The sequence below is a fragment of the Salvelinus alpinus genome, chromosome 31 (genome assembly GCF_045679555.1).
Source record: "Salvelinus alpinus chromosome 31, SLU_Salpinus.1, whole genome shotgun sequence".
NCBI lineage: Eukaryota > Metazoa > Chordata > Actinopteri > Salmoniformes > Salmonidae > Salvelinus > Salvelinus alpinus.
In genome coordinates this window covers 17548053-17563790 of record NC_092116.1, presented here as the reverse complement: position 1 = coordinate 17563790, position 15738 = coordinate 17548053, and the positions used below count along the sequence as shown (strand labels likewise).

Sequence of the window (15738 nt, the reverse complement as noted above, 5' to 3'; positions counted from 1 at the left end):
ACGAGGCCTTCTAGTCAATACATGATGCTTTAGAATGTATAGAATCTTAAGACTACACATTTCTAAGCTATACTTTCGTACCTACTAAATCTAGATAAACAGGCTATAAAACACAACATGCAAATGGGATGCTCAATTCTAGTCTAGAAAGTTAAATATACAGTTGACTACTGCGCCATGAAGAGTCCCTTGTCCAATTAACTCATCCCAAAAAAGATTTAGGAAACTCATACCAGACGTCAGCATTCATCTTAATTTATTGAATCCACTCACTTCAACAGAACAGTCAAAATCCCAACAGCATTGCTCTAATATATAAAAACACCTAAAATATTATGGGCCTTTTTAAAAATGGAGATAAACTCTTGACCTGAATAAGAACGACTGATACACTGGAGGATTTAGAGGCATGGTTTAGTATTAACATTTAACAATTTTAAAAAACAATTTTGAATTAAAACTGAATGTTTTGTCGTACATATGGTGGAATCTGTCCTTCGGGAGGGAATTGGACTACAGTGGAATTATTCCTTCAAGAGGGAGTTTGGTCTAAAGACGGTTGGTGGTGGCGTTTGTACAGCGTCAGTGCAGATGTGTGTCAGCCTCTTCCTCATGACCTCAGAGTGTTGACCTTCTCCTCCAGTTTGGCTTCGTTGGACCCAGAGAAATCATCCACCTGGGAACGACACCACAAGGAATTCTAATATCACTTTCAACGTACTACAATAATGTTCAAGAACATAGGCTAGTACAGCGCTACAGCCAACTGTTATACTAAATATAATACAGTCTTTGGTCCGAGAGGAAAATCAACTAAAGCGACCATCAGTTAAGTGTTAATTATTTTATTGTCATTTATAAAAAGGAAAAGATGAATTACAAGAAAATACCCACCTTTTTCTCATTCTTGTAGAAATGGAACGTCGGCATGCATTTGATGTCACAGTGTTTGGCCACATCCTATAGAAGGAGAGGCAGAGTGAAGGGTGATTCAAACGTAGACCAAACAAGCAATATATCATGACAGATCAACCAATAGAGGCCAAGTCTTTGATCGCTGCATCCTATGAAGATGGAGAGGGTCAGTTCATGGCTTGAGCGGAGAGAGATGGACAGAGGATGGTAGATGATGGTGACAGAGTCTGCTGATGATCTTGTAGAGGGCAAGTCTGGGAACCAGCCTGACTCTTATAGCCACTGGACTTCTCTTCCACTCTGTGTAGCAGACACTTGATGCTTCATCAGGTCTGGGAACCAGCCTGACTTATAGCCACTGGACTTCTCTTCCACTCTGTGTAGCAGACACTTGATGCTTCATCAGGTCTGGGAACCAGCCTGACTCTTATAGCCACTGGACTTCTCTTCCACTCTGTGTAGCAGACACTTGATGCTTCATCAGGTCTGGGAACCAGCCTGACTCTTATAGCCACTGGACTTCTCTTCCACTCTGTGTAGCAGACACTTGATGCTTCATCAGGTCTGGGAACCAGCCTGACTCTTATAGCCACTGGACTTCTCTTCCACTCTGTGTAGCAGACACTTGATGCTTCATCAGGTCTGGGAACCAGCCTGACTCTTATAGCCACTGGACTTCTCTTCCACTCTGTGTAGCAGACACTTGATGCTTCATCAGGTCTGGGCGCCAGAAAGATCACCACTCAAAGTTCAGAATAGTAGCCAGTCGTCCTCACTACGAGCCCTCTGCCTCAGCATTCCTCTACTGTATCTCCCATTCCTCTCAAATCCCTGGTTGTATGATTTATTTTATGTCTATTAGAAACCATGCTAAAAAGGTACAGTAGTAGTATAAATAAACAGGCTCCCTCTATAAAAAGCACATTGATGTGGTTGAGTATCACCCAGTAAGGAAGGCCTTAGGACAAACCTGTCCTGCCTGACTGGGCAAATCACCTCAAGCCTTCTGTAATAATATACAAGGGAAAAGCAGAAGAGCAGGTCTTGGAACCCCCCCCTCTCTGTGTACACCCGGCCACACAGTAGTCTACATGACTGCATACTATATGACCCAACACAGACAGCTGAGATAATAACTGACTGATGGGTTCAACCCAGTGTCTGACTGTACAAAAACACCCAACGTCAAGCCACTTCCCATCGCCACAGCAACCCAGTGTCTGGACTGTACAAAAACACCCAACGCCAAGCCACTTCCCGTCGCCACAGCAACCCAGTGTCTGGACTGTACAAAAACACCCAACGCCAAGCCACTTCCCATCGCCACAGCAACCCAGTGTCTGGACTGTACAAAAACACCCACCGCCAAGCCACTTCCCGTCGCCACAGCAACCCAGTGTCTGGACTGTACAAAAACACCCACCGCCAAGCCACTTCCCATCGCCACAGCAACCCAGTGTCTGGACTGTACAAAAACACCCAATGCCAAGCCACTTCCCGTCACCACAGCAACCCAGTGTCTGACTGTACAAAAACACCCACCGCCAAGCCACTTCCCGTCGCCACAGCAACCCCAGCTCAATGCAACAAAGTCACACAATTGGATAGTAACCTTTCACCTGAAAACTGCCAGCCAGACAGCCGGCTCTTCTACTGACCCCACTTTCCTAACCAAAGTATTCTCTCGAGTCTTGTACTTCAAGAGATAGCCTCGTGGTGTTTCCCAATAGATCTACATACATGAGGTCTAGTCAATGTTAGGCAAGAAATCCATCTTTACAAAGAGTTATCTGTATTCAAATACACCAACTGGACTGTTAGTACTAATTCACAGACAATCTGATAACGTCCCATTTCATCACTTCAACGTTCAGTACATAATGCCCAAGCACTTTCAACAAGAACAATTAACAGTTGTTCAATGTTTGTGGAACACACACACACAACTGACTCACCGCTGCCTCGTCCACGTCCACCTTGAGGAAAACCACATTCTTGTTCTCTGGTTTTTCCGACAGCCCCTGTAGAGGAGCAGAGAGCACAGGTTAAAGGTCAAGGGTCAGCAAGACAGCCCCAATGGGAAAACAGGCCTAGCAGTGTACTGCTGGCTAAACTAGGATTCCAAAATTCTATTAGCTTCCCCAAAATCTCCAGGTTTTCCAGAAATCCTGGTTCGAAGATTCCCGGAACCGGAGGGGAGGGGGGAATCCAGAATCCTACACCAGGAGGATTCTGTAAAACTTGGGAATTTTGTAACCATTAACTCAACCAGATGAGTCAGACACAGCAGCTCATGTATCCACCTGTCTATTATTGACCCAGTACTGTCCGTCTAGATAGAGACATACCATACAAGGGGGATTGATGGAGGACACACACCATAGGTTGATTCACATCTCCACTTGAATGCTACGTAATGCGAGTATTGACCCAGTTTTTCGTTTTAAATAGTTTACGGCAAGGCCCTACTTAACAACCCTGCTCTGCCTCAGTGGGCTTATGACTGATCATCTCAGAATTGTTCATTAGCATTTTGTTTACAGTCTATATTAAGGGCTCTTCACTTCTCGATGGTTGCCAAGACGACATGGCCACCACAACACAGGCTACATCCTAAATGGCATCCTATTCCCTATATACGGCACTACTTTTGACCAGAGTCCTATGGGCCCTGGTCAAAAGTTGTATACTATGTAGGGAATAGGGTTTGCACACAGTTTTTTTTCTTCCATAATATCTCTGGCTCAGACCAACCAACCCCTTCAGACTCCCCCTACTTGGCATGAGGCCTCTCACAGGAGACCATCTGACAGCTAGCAGGGTGCATCTTAACTAGACTAGGCACAACTGGGCCTGTATTCATAAAGCATCTCAGTGGGAGAGCTGATCTAGTAACAGATCCACCCTGTCCTTGTAATCATATTGATTATGATCTAAAAATGGAGAACTGATCCTAGCTCAGCACTCCAAATCTAAGATGCTTTATAAATACGGGCCCTAGAACAAGATCATAAACTAATCAGAAGAACCTCCCCGCGTGAGTAATGGTACAGCTAAGCTAGAGAAGTTGAGTGTTGGACCACTCACTTTGAAGAAGGGTGCAATGTTCTTGCAGGGGCCGCACCAGGAGGCTGTGAAGTCTACTACCACCAGCTTGTCTCCTGCTTCCTTCAGGGCACTGAAGAAGGTATCCTACAGAACATTAGAGAATACTTTATTAATAAACTGTGAGGAAGAGCCTACAGAACACATTGTCCATCCACAATGAGAATGACAAACATAGAATATGTTATTGGCCATCAACAATGTCTGGCATCATAAGAATATAATACTTTATTGGTTGATATGAACATGCTAGTGGTTTATAGGACCTTGTTTAGCGCCAACCTTAACCCGTTTGAGGCAGGAACAGGACTTTGGTAGACTATCACACACACACACACGATGATTGACAGGGGGCACTGTGTTGCAGCCATCATACCTCCAGCTTGGCCCTCCCTCACATTGTAAAACATATTTAGGAAGCTATTGAAATGCATTTATTCATGTCTACATTTGTTTGACACATTTATTATATTATTACACACACCTAAATGCATACTTTCAAATTATACAATCTGAACTAAACATACATTCCTTAAAGTATGTTTTCAGATTACTTATGTTACTGTCCCTACTACAACTTAAATACCTGTCATTTTGTCCTTTAAATACTGTAGAATTGCATTAACTCCTATGAAAGAGTTCCTACCGGGGAGTGCCAACATGGACGACCAGTGGCTTCAAAACCTCTTAACGGTCAATACATAACTGCCAATCCAGGGTTTATACACATCACTGCCCGGGACTGATTCCATCTGCTCCACATAACATTGCAACCATGATGATGCAACACAACCCATTAAAGTCCAGGTTATCTGGAATTTACACATTAAATAGCTACATACAACACTAACCGGGACGGTAGCCAGCAAGTTAGAGGTAGTCCAGATAAGCCTGGCCAGTTAGTTGCATATTAGGAATGTTCAGGCGCAACGTTATAAACGCTTCAAAACCCCCAAACTGAGTCGGACGATCAATCAAAAGAGCTATGCACGAAGTAAAAACATGTCTTACCTTATCTTCAATTTCGATAATCATGTTGATGGTGGTTTATTGGCGGTCTGTTACAACACAATACTAAGCTCCTGTGACAGCAAGCGGCTTTCAGTGTGTGAAGTGACGCCGCCGGGTTTATAAAAGCCGCGCATAAGCCCTGCCCCTCGTGGGCGATCCACGAGCCAACTGCTTGACGGGGATGACAATAGAAACATTGTAGCACCTGCTTCAAGCAACGCAAATAATACATTTTCATATTTTATGTGTAGATTAAGCTACTTCTCAAGACTGCAAATGACTTGGGTCATTCAAATACATCGAATACTTGAACATAGTATTTTCTGGAATGAATCAAAAGGTACCACAATTGGTTTGACTATATGAATGCTGCATATTGTGTAGGCAACATGTACAATAGTTTATTCCACAAGTCACGGTGACTTGACAAATTCCTGGTTTACTACAGAACCAGCAGGGGATTGGTTGAGAGAACCGATGAGTCAAGAAGCAGGGTCAAATAGCATTGGAGCTGGGAAAGTAATTACACTGAACATTCAAATCCAATGAGAAAGTAATTTATTCTGTGGATTGATGGACCAACGTGATCTGAATGCATCAAATACATTGTAATAGTCCCATCAGATGACATTATTGGTATGATTCATGCTTTCCTTCCTTCCTCATGGTGGTCCATGGTTATGTACATGACAGGCTCTCACCATGAGGTTTGTCTTATTACAGAAACGAACATCTTGTCACCTGAGCTCTACTGAAATTCAAATCAGTAACTAAAAATAAAGACGTCTCATTCATATCAAACAAAGGGATGTTGTAGACAGCTACGGGGTGATAGACCTTACACTATTGTTTTGGATCCACTCAATGACAGCGTAGGAGCACAGGAGCTTCAAAGCCCTGGCTCACATTCATTAGGGCACACCGTAGTAAATGTTTTCAAATGGAAAAGGAACATTTCTTATTGGACAATTCCAGGTAGTACCTCCCTTTTTTAGACCTTTTTACTACCGTTTGGTGCCTAATGAACAAAGCACTTTCTTCCTGCTTTCAAGGAGATGAGAAGCATTAATTATGAGCAGAGTTATTTTTAGAGCTATAGTCTGCAATAAGACAGAACAACCTAGGTCTGTGGTACAGTGTGGCGATGCACATCTTGCCATTACTAAATTACTACTTGGTCGCCTACGAAACACTATCAATTCATTTGAATCTGATTTGTGAGTAAAACATTGAAGTCAGACAATAAAAGCCATAAAAAGACTTTAATACTTCATACAAAGTAAACATTTGGATTCAAGGACGGACTATGATGTGTATATAATAAGGTTGTGCTATGAATGCACTATAGAAAAATGATTCCAGAATGCAATGTCATGGTTATAGTTTGGCGTTCCTATGGGAATGTTCCATGAATTCTAATTCTATGATAGAGTATCCATTGAAGCCATCTAAACTTTAACAATGGCTTTTCCAATATTGTCTCCCTGCAGCATTCCCATAAAGGCAGCAGGCATGTTCTCAAAGCCTTCAGTGACATGCTCACGACACTGCAGTTTCCCCTGTGGATAAAAACATAACATTAACAGGTCTAAAATCTCTGATAGTCAGACATTTCATATTGTAAATATGAATAGCTCGAAATGAGATGAAGGCTTACTAGAATAACAGGGTGTACAGCTAACAGACATCTATACAATATGTAAAACATGGTGTCCTGAAATTGTTACCCAATACAGCATTTTCATGATTCTCAACTTCAGACAGTTTTTATGTACCCTGGGTACCAGTCTGTTTGTGCTTACATTCCACTCCTTGTATTCCATGTCATAAGCCAAACATGTCAGAGCACAAGGAGTGTAATGTTAGCACAAAACAGGTCTGGATTTCAGGCTACTTTTTATCCTCAGTACTGTACTTGCCTCCCTCTTCCAGGCCATCAGTCTCCTCAGAGCCTCTTGGTTCTTATGCTCCCACCTGCCCACCAGGAAGCCCTCCATCTTCAGCTGCTTAAAGATCATGGTCAGCTGGGGGTAGGGACCTGTCCGAGAGAGGGGGAGCGAAAGAAGTGAAAGAAAGTGAGAGAAAATGAGAGCGATGAGAGATATTGAGAGTAAGAGAGAGAGAAAGGAAAAGCAAGATGAGGAAAGAGATTATAGAGTGTGCCATATAGGCAAAGGAAAACAAAGATCCAATATGCTTCTTAATTCATTTTTATGTAATGAAACCAGAGGAGGCTGGTGGGGGGAGCTATAGGATGACAGGCTCATTGTAATGGCTGGAATGGCATAAATGGAATAAATGGACCGTTCCATTTATTCTATCCCAGACATTACAATGAGACTGTTCGCCTCTAGCTTCCCCCACCAGCCTCCACTGAATGAAACATTCAGCTGGTGACAGCATTCTGAGTGTAATACTGGCTAATGGCGCCCTCTAGTGGAATAGTGAAATGAGCACAGTCAGCGCACAATCTCAACACTCACAGCATATAATAAAGGTAACACAAATTAGAGAGTTATGCAATGTAGAGTTGTGTATATTTGAATGGGTTCTTTAAATGTGCATCTCTGTAAGAAAAGAGAGCGAGAGCAGACCTGTTTGTGGAGTGGTGTCATTGTATGTTGAGATGCCCCCGCACAAGGCTATCCTTCCAAACTCCTTCATCTGAGGGATGGCCACACTAGAGAAAGGGCCTCCCACCTATGAAAACGTAAGTTATATCCAGGTAAATATGTTAGGATGAAATACCCATTACAAAACACTGATAGCGTCCGACACTATATATATGTCTAATGATATTAAAACCAGAGTGAAATACTACTTTATAACTAAAAAGTAGCAGCCATATCTAACAATATTACAAGTATCAGAGTGAATTATTATAAAACTACTTAATTACACTTTATATAAATACTTTACTAGAACCAAATACTTGATAACTACTATATAACCTACGTTCTCAAAGAAGCAGTGGTATCCGTCAGGTGAGGCAGTCTTCAGGGCCTCCTCCAGAGAGCTGACTGTTTTGTAGTTGAAGGCCTCATCGAAGCCCAGCTCCTTGAGGAAGGCCACCTTGGTGTCGGAAAAGAGAAAATGAATAAGCAAAAAAGTTATGGAAAAGAAAATGAAACAATCAAGTGCTGCCCCCTATTTTAATCAAAGGATAAAGACAAAGAAACAGATGATGACCATTGCATTTTTGCCTCCCAGTCTTTCATTCAAATCCCTTTTTCATTCTTACCTTGGCGTCAGACCCGGTGGAGCCCACCACCCTGCAGCCCTTGATCTTAGCGATCTGGCCCACAGCGGAGCCCACAGCCCCAGCTGCAGCGTTCACCAGGAGGGTGTCTCCAGCCTGCAGCCCCAGCACCTCCTCCAGACCGTACAGGGCTGTTAACCTACAATCAGATTACAATAGAATAAAATACAACTTTATAGTCCATTGAATACAGTAATTTGTCTTTCAAAGTTTTTAAATTCTCAAACCCCCAGACAAAGAGTTGTGATTCCATATATTGAAACTGTTTAAAGAGTGATCAAACAGCAGAGACAACACTGGAGACCACATAAGGTCTGTCAGCCTGTAGTCAGAGCACCAGAGGGAGAGCTCTTTAATAAGAAGTTTAACCATAGATGTGTCACCCATGTGGTCCAGTGGGAACACTCCCATCAGAAAGCACACATGTACAACCCCAATGGTCGTGAGGGCAACCCCCGCCTCAACCTTTCTCTCCTCCTTGCCTGTCTCTCCCATATAATTCTTCACCGTCAAAATAAAGCTTTTTAGATACTTAAAAACACAAGCAGTAGCATCAGATGGATGTTCATCTGAATTATGACTCATTCAAACGGTTTAGAGTTCAGCGGAACAGGACTGTAAATGGTGACCGGAGACATCTGTGGCCCAAATCTTTGTTTTATCAAACTCAAAGGAAAACATACAGATGTTTTTCCTGGCAGACTTGAGGTCAACATTTAATCTGTCATGAAACAGCTGTGCTGCAAATTCTCCAACACTAGCTCCAACATTTAGCTGACAGAATTAACTGTTAGCATTCCTCCTTACCCAGGCCCTTCTTCTGGCCTGAAAACATAAATGTTCCACACTTTGTGGCCAGTGGTGATACATGGCATAGGAACTCTTGTTTTTTTACTATTCTCCCTAGGCAGACGGATTGCCTCCCACATTAACAATGTTCTGACATTCTGTACGAGTGCTGTTGCCCTCGGACCAGGATTTCTGAGACTTTTACCCCAAAATAGAAGCCACTGGCACTCAGGAAGTCCCCCATTCCTTACCCAGGCATGCCGATGGCCCCCAGAGCCAGGGACATGGGGACCTCCTGTGGCCAGTCAGACAGAAGGCGTGTCAGGCCTGTCCCATCAGACACAGTGTGTGTCCTCCAGCCGCATCTACCAACCACATGGCACCCAATTGGGAAGGTTGAGTTGTTGCTCTGGATCACCCTAGAAAACCACACGCGCAAACAAATAAACAAACTGAATTAACTATCAGACAGTTGATCATACTCAGAAGACACAGATCCTAAAGTATGCCTAACGAAGAATCTCCAACTGAAAGTGTTTCTAGTCACAGAGAAGGTTTAATCTGGGATTACGTCAACCACCCTCAGTGGTTGCTAAATTGTTTATCTAGAGACTAATTTGAATACATATGAAATGTCAATGGAAGCCTTCGGAAATTCCAAAACAATCTGTACACATTCACAAAGATACTTTAATGACAGTATTCAAGGATATAAACTCAGTAAAATAACTTAAAAAGCCCTGGGGAGAGAGTGAAAGCAGGGGAGAGTCATTTGGTTCTGTGTACTTATCCAGACAGACTCACTCTCAATAACAAACTTTGTCTGTGAAAACACATTGAACCATTCACTTGTGGCAGGAACGGAACCTCAGAACACACTGCCAAGTGCATTCAATTTGTTCTCTTACAACTGCAGTCACGAATGATAATCTACTGCCTCGGAAATGAATAACAGGTGCAGGACCGATTCTCTTGCAGTAAACGGCAGGCATGCATGTCCTCTCATGGTAGATGAAAGGCAGTTAACTTTGTCCTGCATCCCAAATGGCAACTTATTCCCTACATAGTGAACTGCTTTTGACCAGGGCCCACTAGTGCACTATGTAGGTAATAGGGTGCCATTTGGAAGCGGACTTGCTTATTTTTCTTACTTGGCCACTTGAGTTCCGATCATCACTCCCCCCTCTTTCATACGCAGTCGGCTGAACGGTCTGGAAACAACCACAGAGGAACTAATCAGATGAGATGGTTTCTGTACTGAAATATACTGAAGAGCTGTGGTTGAGCAAAGTCAAAACTGTTCAGTGAATAACAACATATCCTTTTCCTTACAGATATCACATTACATGAAACATGACCTAAATGGCACATGTTAGGGGAATCCAACCCCGTCCCCTTTTTCTTTGACTTTTCTCCCCTACCTCATGTATGGATCCACACTGAGAAATAGTGCCTCGAGAAGCACCTCTGAAACAGACAGAACAACAACTTATGGCATCACTCATATCAGCTTCAGTCAGGTGCAGGAATCTTGTACTCAGTGCAGGTACTGGTCCAGATGATCTAAGTCAATGTGATGAGCTCATCCCCACAGGTTTGTTACCTCCATCTTTAGGCTCTGGCAGCTGCTCCAGCTTCAGCTCAAAGTTGCTGTCCTCCGGGAAGCCTTCAAAGTGACGGGCCAGGACCCAGGTCTTGGATTGAACCATGGCTCTTTGCTTTGGACAACTATGAAATAATATATGATTTACTTACTTGCTTTCAATACAACTAAAGATAACTCCTCGCCAAAGATAACCTTGGAACCGTTTCTACTTGTGCATCCTGAATGTAGCAACATGTCATGCATACTGATAGGCAGCTCTAAACTAGAGCAAACTAAAACTGTAGGTTGAGATATAAAATAAAGCTAGAAATGCAATAGATACATTTAACACCCAGATGCTTATATCATAACAGGATGACGAGAAACTACTGTACTTCAACAAAGGATGCATGTTATTCAAAGATTGTTGATCAGCTGGTAAGCATGGCCACGGCAGTCTGTGCAGTAAAGAGTATTGTGCCAGCAAAAACAAGCATGCATTGATTTGCAGTACTATAGTAGCCTACAGTAGGCTGCTATTTAGAATAGCAAAATTCACATTTATCCCACAGCACTAGGTTAGCTAGATAAAGGACTTGCAGAACCTAGCCGAGTGTTGTGCATTGATGCCAAATGAATACCGTGCAAGCCAACTTTATAGGGGTCTGTCGACCACCACCACAACAGATGATGAAACGAGTTAAATAAGCATTTCTCTCTATCAATGCGTTTGAATGCCATACCTTGTCCAGCAAAACTCACCTCGAATAACGTATAAACAAATCACACTTCTAGGTCACTGTTCTCCATGCAGAATGAAAGAAATATCAAAACGTACCTAGAAACGTTAAAAAAGAGCGTGGGCAGGTAGGCTCGACTACTTTCTCATTGGCTGAAAAAGTTGTTTAGCGGATCCCCATCGCGTGACGTAGAACGTAATGTTGAGAGCGCGACTGTCGCTTTGTTGCAATGGTGATAAACGGCACGGGGCTAATTGAAAAAGAAATCAAGAAATATCCTAATGATATTGTTTCTTTAGTTGAACAATTTATGCGTTTAACATTTGATGAGCTACATGGATTAGTGACGTGTGTGGTCCAACCATATCAGGCCCCAGACCCTGAACATGGGATTTGAGGTTTCGAGCGACTGAAGTATATATTTGTTATTATTTCGTAGTTTGTGTGGATGAATGTTACATTTCTCTTCCCCGTAGTGTAATTTACTTTTCTTCCGTCCAGTTGCTGGCGACAATACATTTGTTGCGTGTAGTTCGCAAATAACCCCAAAGAAGATGGATGAGAGAGCGCGCATTTCGCTTTAGTAGCCGCTTCCTACCAGTTGAAAAATAAGAAATGAACAATGTAAAATATCGGTGGACAAATTGCTTCAGAATTGATGCAGCTATTCACTTCACGGACCTCAGTCGTTAGAATGTGGCTAGCGAGTTTACAGTAACGTTAGCTAGTTAATTATGTGAAACAATTTCTGATCTTACTAGGCTGTAAAGTTGACAGTTTGTGTCACCGGAGTTATAGTTCACAAACAAACTACATTTGGTTAAACATTTCTTCAACGCTCAACTCAATAATGCCGTTATCCAGCCGTTGTGATTTGTTTCAAATCCACGCCTCCTAATTAACGTGACCTACCGAACGATGGAGATTATTGACTGACTACACGATCATCAGGGCGGAGAAGCTTTCATCCTGACAATTTCTAGGTCCTTTAGATTTCATATTAGAAATTGCTAAAACTGAGAGTTTACCCCTCATTCCAGGAACCAAACTCAGTTAGCGTTTGTACTCCTTTTAAACAATGCAATATATATTTTTTTACTTTGGCAAATGGTACAGTCAATGAAACTTAGTCCAATCTGTTTGTAAGAGATTCTATTTTTGGGAACAGAAAACTGTATTGAGATCAAATATTTCATTGATGAGAAAATGTTCTATCTTCGTTCCATCTTCTCCCACACTGCTCTCACTACCATATTTGGTAGTGAGTGGAAACGCCAAGCGTATGCTTCACATTTATACATCCGGTGAAATATCTGTCTCATTGTTCTATCTGTGGTAGGGTGCTGTCGTCATGTTAGACAGCGGTCAGTTCGTGGATGTGCTTGGTCGGTTAGGTTATCCGGGCACCCTATCCCTGAAGGGCTCTGAGTTTGATTGGCTGTTTGCCTGCGCTTCGGAAAACCTCCACCTCCTTCGCTTTGTATGCCGCACCCTCAACCAGGGCAACGTCCTCACCCCAGAGGAGGCCCGGGCCTTTAAGGTGACTCCATCAAGCCCATATTTGATCAGGCTGACCCGGGCGAAGTCCTCAACACCTGTATGCCTGCGGCTGCAAGTAGCGTGGTCCACCCTTCCTCATCTTTTTCATCCTTGACGGAGGACGAGGTGAACGTGGAAGATCTAGAGGCGGAGCTAGTAGTGTTGAAAAAGGAGATGCAGCTGAAACAGTGGCGCCACAAGAAGCTCCAGGTGCTCGCCACCCCCCGGGCTGACGCTGCGCTCCGATTAGCCGCCCAGCAGGATGCGGCCAATGGCAGGCTGAAGGATGCCAACGCGGCGCTGGGGACGGAGAATGCCGGGACAAATGCCGCACTACAGACCTTCACGGACGAGGTGAGGAAACTAGGATCCTACCTCAAAGTAGACCCAGATTCCAAGGAAGGAAAGACCCAGGGAGAGGCTGCTGCCTCGGCCCTCAGTACCCACCCACTAGGGCCTCCTGTCCTGTTCTCCCAGCTATCTCTGGAGCACTATCTCCACCAGGAGGAGCTGAACACCAAGGCCCTGGCCACCCTCACCCGGCACCAGTTCTTCCAGGGCATCACCGGCATGGTGGAGACCTCCTGCTCAGAACGCTTCCAGTTCCTGGACCTCAGCCTCTGCGGAGATGGAGAGGGGGATGAGATAAAAGAGAAGGATGGAAAAAGAGTGGTGGAGCAGAGGAGTGAGATGGCCAGGCTCCAGTGGGGTCAGATTGTGGTCCTGCACCAGTTGTTCAAGGCCAGGGCAGAGGAAGAGCGAGCCAGGGCCGGGCTGGGGTGGATCACTGAGAACCTGCGGTCATTCACCAAGGTAAGGCACCTGTTTTGAAATTGTTTATCGTATAACCTTTTGGAATGCCCTTTTTATTGCAATTATTGGTATCACTATATAACATGTTGGTAAGGGCAGTGGGCATTGGATGGTTCATGAGAGTTGCATATTAACTCTAACTTCTCCCTCTCTCCTCTCACATGGCACCACCACCAACACCTCCTCTCTCCAGGCGCGTGAGGCCTTGTCCAGGCGTGAGCTTCAGGGCGTGGGGGCTGATCTAGAATCTCTCCTCCAGGGGCCTCTACAGCAGCTCTGAGGCAACGCACCAGGCTGCTCAACTTGCCTGTGGTTAGGGGAGACCTAGACCTGCAGCTGGCCAGACAGGAGTACTATACCTTCAGACAGGAGTACTATACCTTCAGACAGGAGTACTATACCTTCAGACAGGAGTACTATACCTTCAGACGGGAGTATTATACCTCCAGACGGGAGTATTATACCTCCAGACGGGAGTACTATACCTCCAGACGGGAGTACTATACCTCCAGACGGGAGTACTATACCTCCAGATGGGAGTACTATACCTCCAGGCGGGAGTACTATACCTCCAGACAGGAGTACTATACCTCCAGACAGGAGTACTATACCTCCAGACAGGAGTACTATACCTTCAGACAGGAGTACTATACCTTCAGACAGGAGTACTATACCTTCAGACAGGAGTACTATACCTCCAGACAGGAGTACTATACCTTCAGACAGGAGTACTATACCTCCAGACAGGAGTACTATACCTCCAGACAGGAGTATTATACCTTCAGACAGGAGCAGGTACAGTTAGTTTGTTTTGTAATGCACAAATGCTGTTTTTGATCATGATGCAGACTAGGGCTGACCCCATTTAGTCGAATGGTCGATTGTTTAGTCGATAGGCTGTTGGTCGACTGAAATGTCTTTAGTCGAGCAGTAGAAAAATATATATATATATAATTCGTGCTGTGGACTGTTCGATTGTGGATGCCGTGGGGATGGCACAGTCCATCAGTCTAAGACGTGCCACTGAAATTGTATATGGTTATATTATGTAAGAACAATTGTGCAACACAAATATTTTTTAAATATTTTATAACAAATTCGCTTTCTCCAGTGTTGGAAAGTGGTCGCTGTCCGCAGTTCTGAAACACATCAGTGCGCTGTTGAATTGGTGCCTATTCCTAGACCATGTTACTATGTGCATAATAGCAAAGTTAACCAGCATATTGGTGTTGAGAACAATGTTGCGGAGGCAGTGGCGGAGTTAAGAGATGAGAAAACAGCCAATCACCACAGCGGACCACAGCGCCCTCCTCAGGCGAGAGAGGGAACTGTACGTCTACTTCCACCTGGACTCCAGGCTGCTGAACAAAGTGGTGGAGGAATATAAATGCAACATGCAACAATTTCAAGGATTTTACTTACAGTTCATATAAGGAAATCAGTAAATTTAAATAAATTCATTTGGCACTAATTTATGTATTTGACATGACTAGGAATTTTTTTTTTTTTTTTTTTATTTCACCTTTATTTAACCAGGTAGGCTAGTTGAGAACAAGTTCTCATTTGCAACTGCGACCTGGCCAAGATAAAGCATAGCAGTGTGAACAGACAACACAGAGTTACACATGGAGTAAACAATAAACAAGTCAATAACATGGTAGAAAAAAAGAGAATCTATATACAATGTGTGCAAAAGGCATGAGGTAGGCAATAAATCGAATAATTACAATTTAGCAGATTAACACTGGAGTGATAAATCATCAGATGAACATGTGCAAGAAGAGATACTGGTGTGCAAAAGAGCAGAAAAGTAAATAAATAAAAGCAGTATGGGGGGTGAGGTAGGTAAATTGGGTGGGTAGTTTACAGATGGACTATGTACAGCTGCAGCGATCGGTTAGCTGCTCGGATAGCAGATTTTTAAAGTTGTTGAGGGAGATAAAAGTCTCCAACTTCAGAGATTTTTGCAATTCGTTCCAGTC

At 43.6% G+C, this 15738-nt stretch overlaps 2 protein-coding genes and 1 pseudogene across 3 annotated transcripts; 1 reads left to right on the top strand and 2 right to left on the bottom strand.

Moving 5' to 3' along the window:
- Positions 1-239: 239 nt before the first annotated feature.
- LOC139561739 (thioredoxin-like) lies at positions 240-5196 on the bottom strand. The gene is made up of 5 exons (XM_071379008.1): positions 5032-5196; positions 4003-4107; positions 2871-2936; positions 895-960; positions 240-676 (listed from the first exon to the last, which is right to left on the bottom strand). Exons 1-5 carry the CDS (start codon positions 5053-5055, stop codon positions 611-613), a joined length of 327 nt encoding a protein of 108 aa, XP_071235109.1. The 5' UTR covers positions 5056-5196; the 3' UTR covers positions 240-610.
- A 1082-nt stretch (positions 5197-6278) lies between these two features.
- LOC139561738 (prostaglandin reductase 1-like) lies at positions 6279-11660 on the bottom strand. 2 transcript variants are annotated; one of them, XM_071379007.1, is made up of 10 exons: positions 11503-11660; positions 10683-10807; positions 10501-10546; positions 10231-10290; positions 9331-9498; positions 8273-8429; positions 7987-8103; positions 7626-7731; positions 6951-7069; positions 6279-6590 (listed from the first exon to the last, which is right to left on the bottom strand). In XM_071379007.1, exons 2-10 carry the CDS (start codon positions 10786-10788, stop codon positions 6480-6482), a joined length of 990 nt encoding a protein of 329 aa, XP_071235108.1. In that variant the 5' UTR covers positions 10789-10807; positions 11503-11660; the 3' UTR covers positions 6279-6479. The 2 variants fall into 2 exon arrangements, with proteins under 2 accessions (XP_071235108.1, XP_071235107.1); XM_071379006.1 differs by having other exon boundaries at positions 11427-11561.
- An 865-nt stretch (positions 11661-12525) lies between these two features.
- On the top strand, positions 12526-15208 carry LOC139561052 (HAUS augmin-like complex subunit 3; annotated as a pseudogene).
- The last annotated feature ends 530 nt before the right edge of the window (positions 15209-15738 follow it).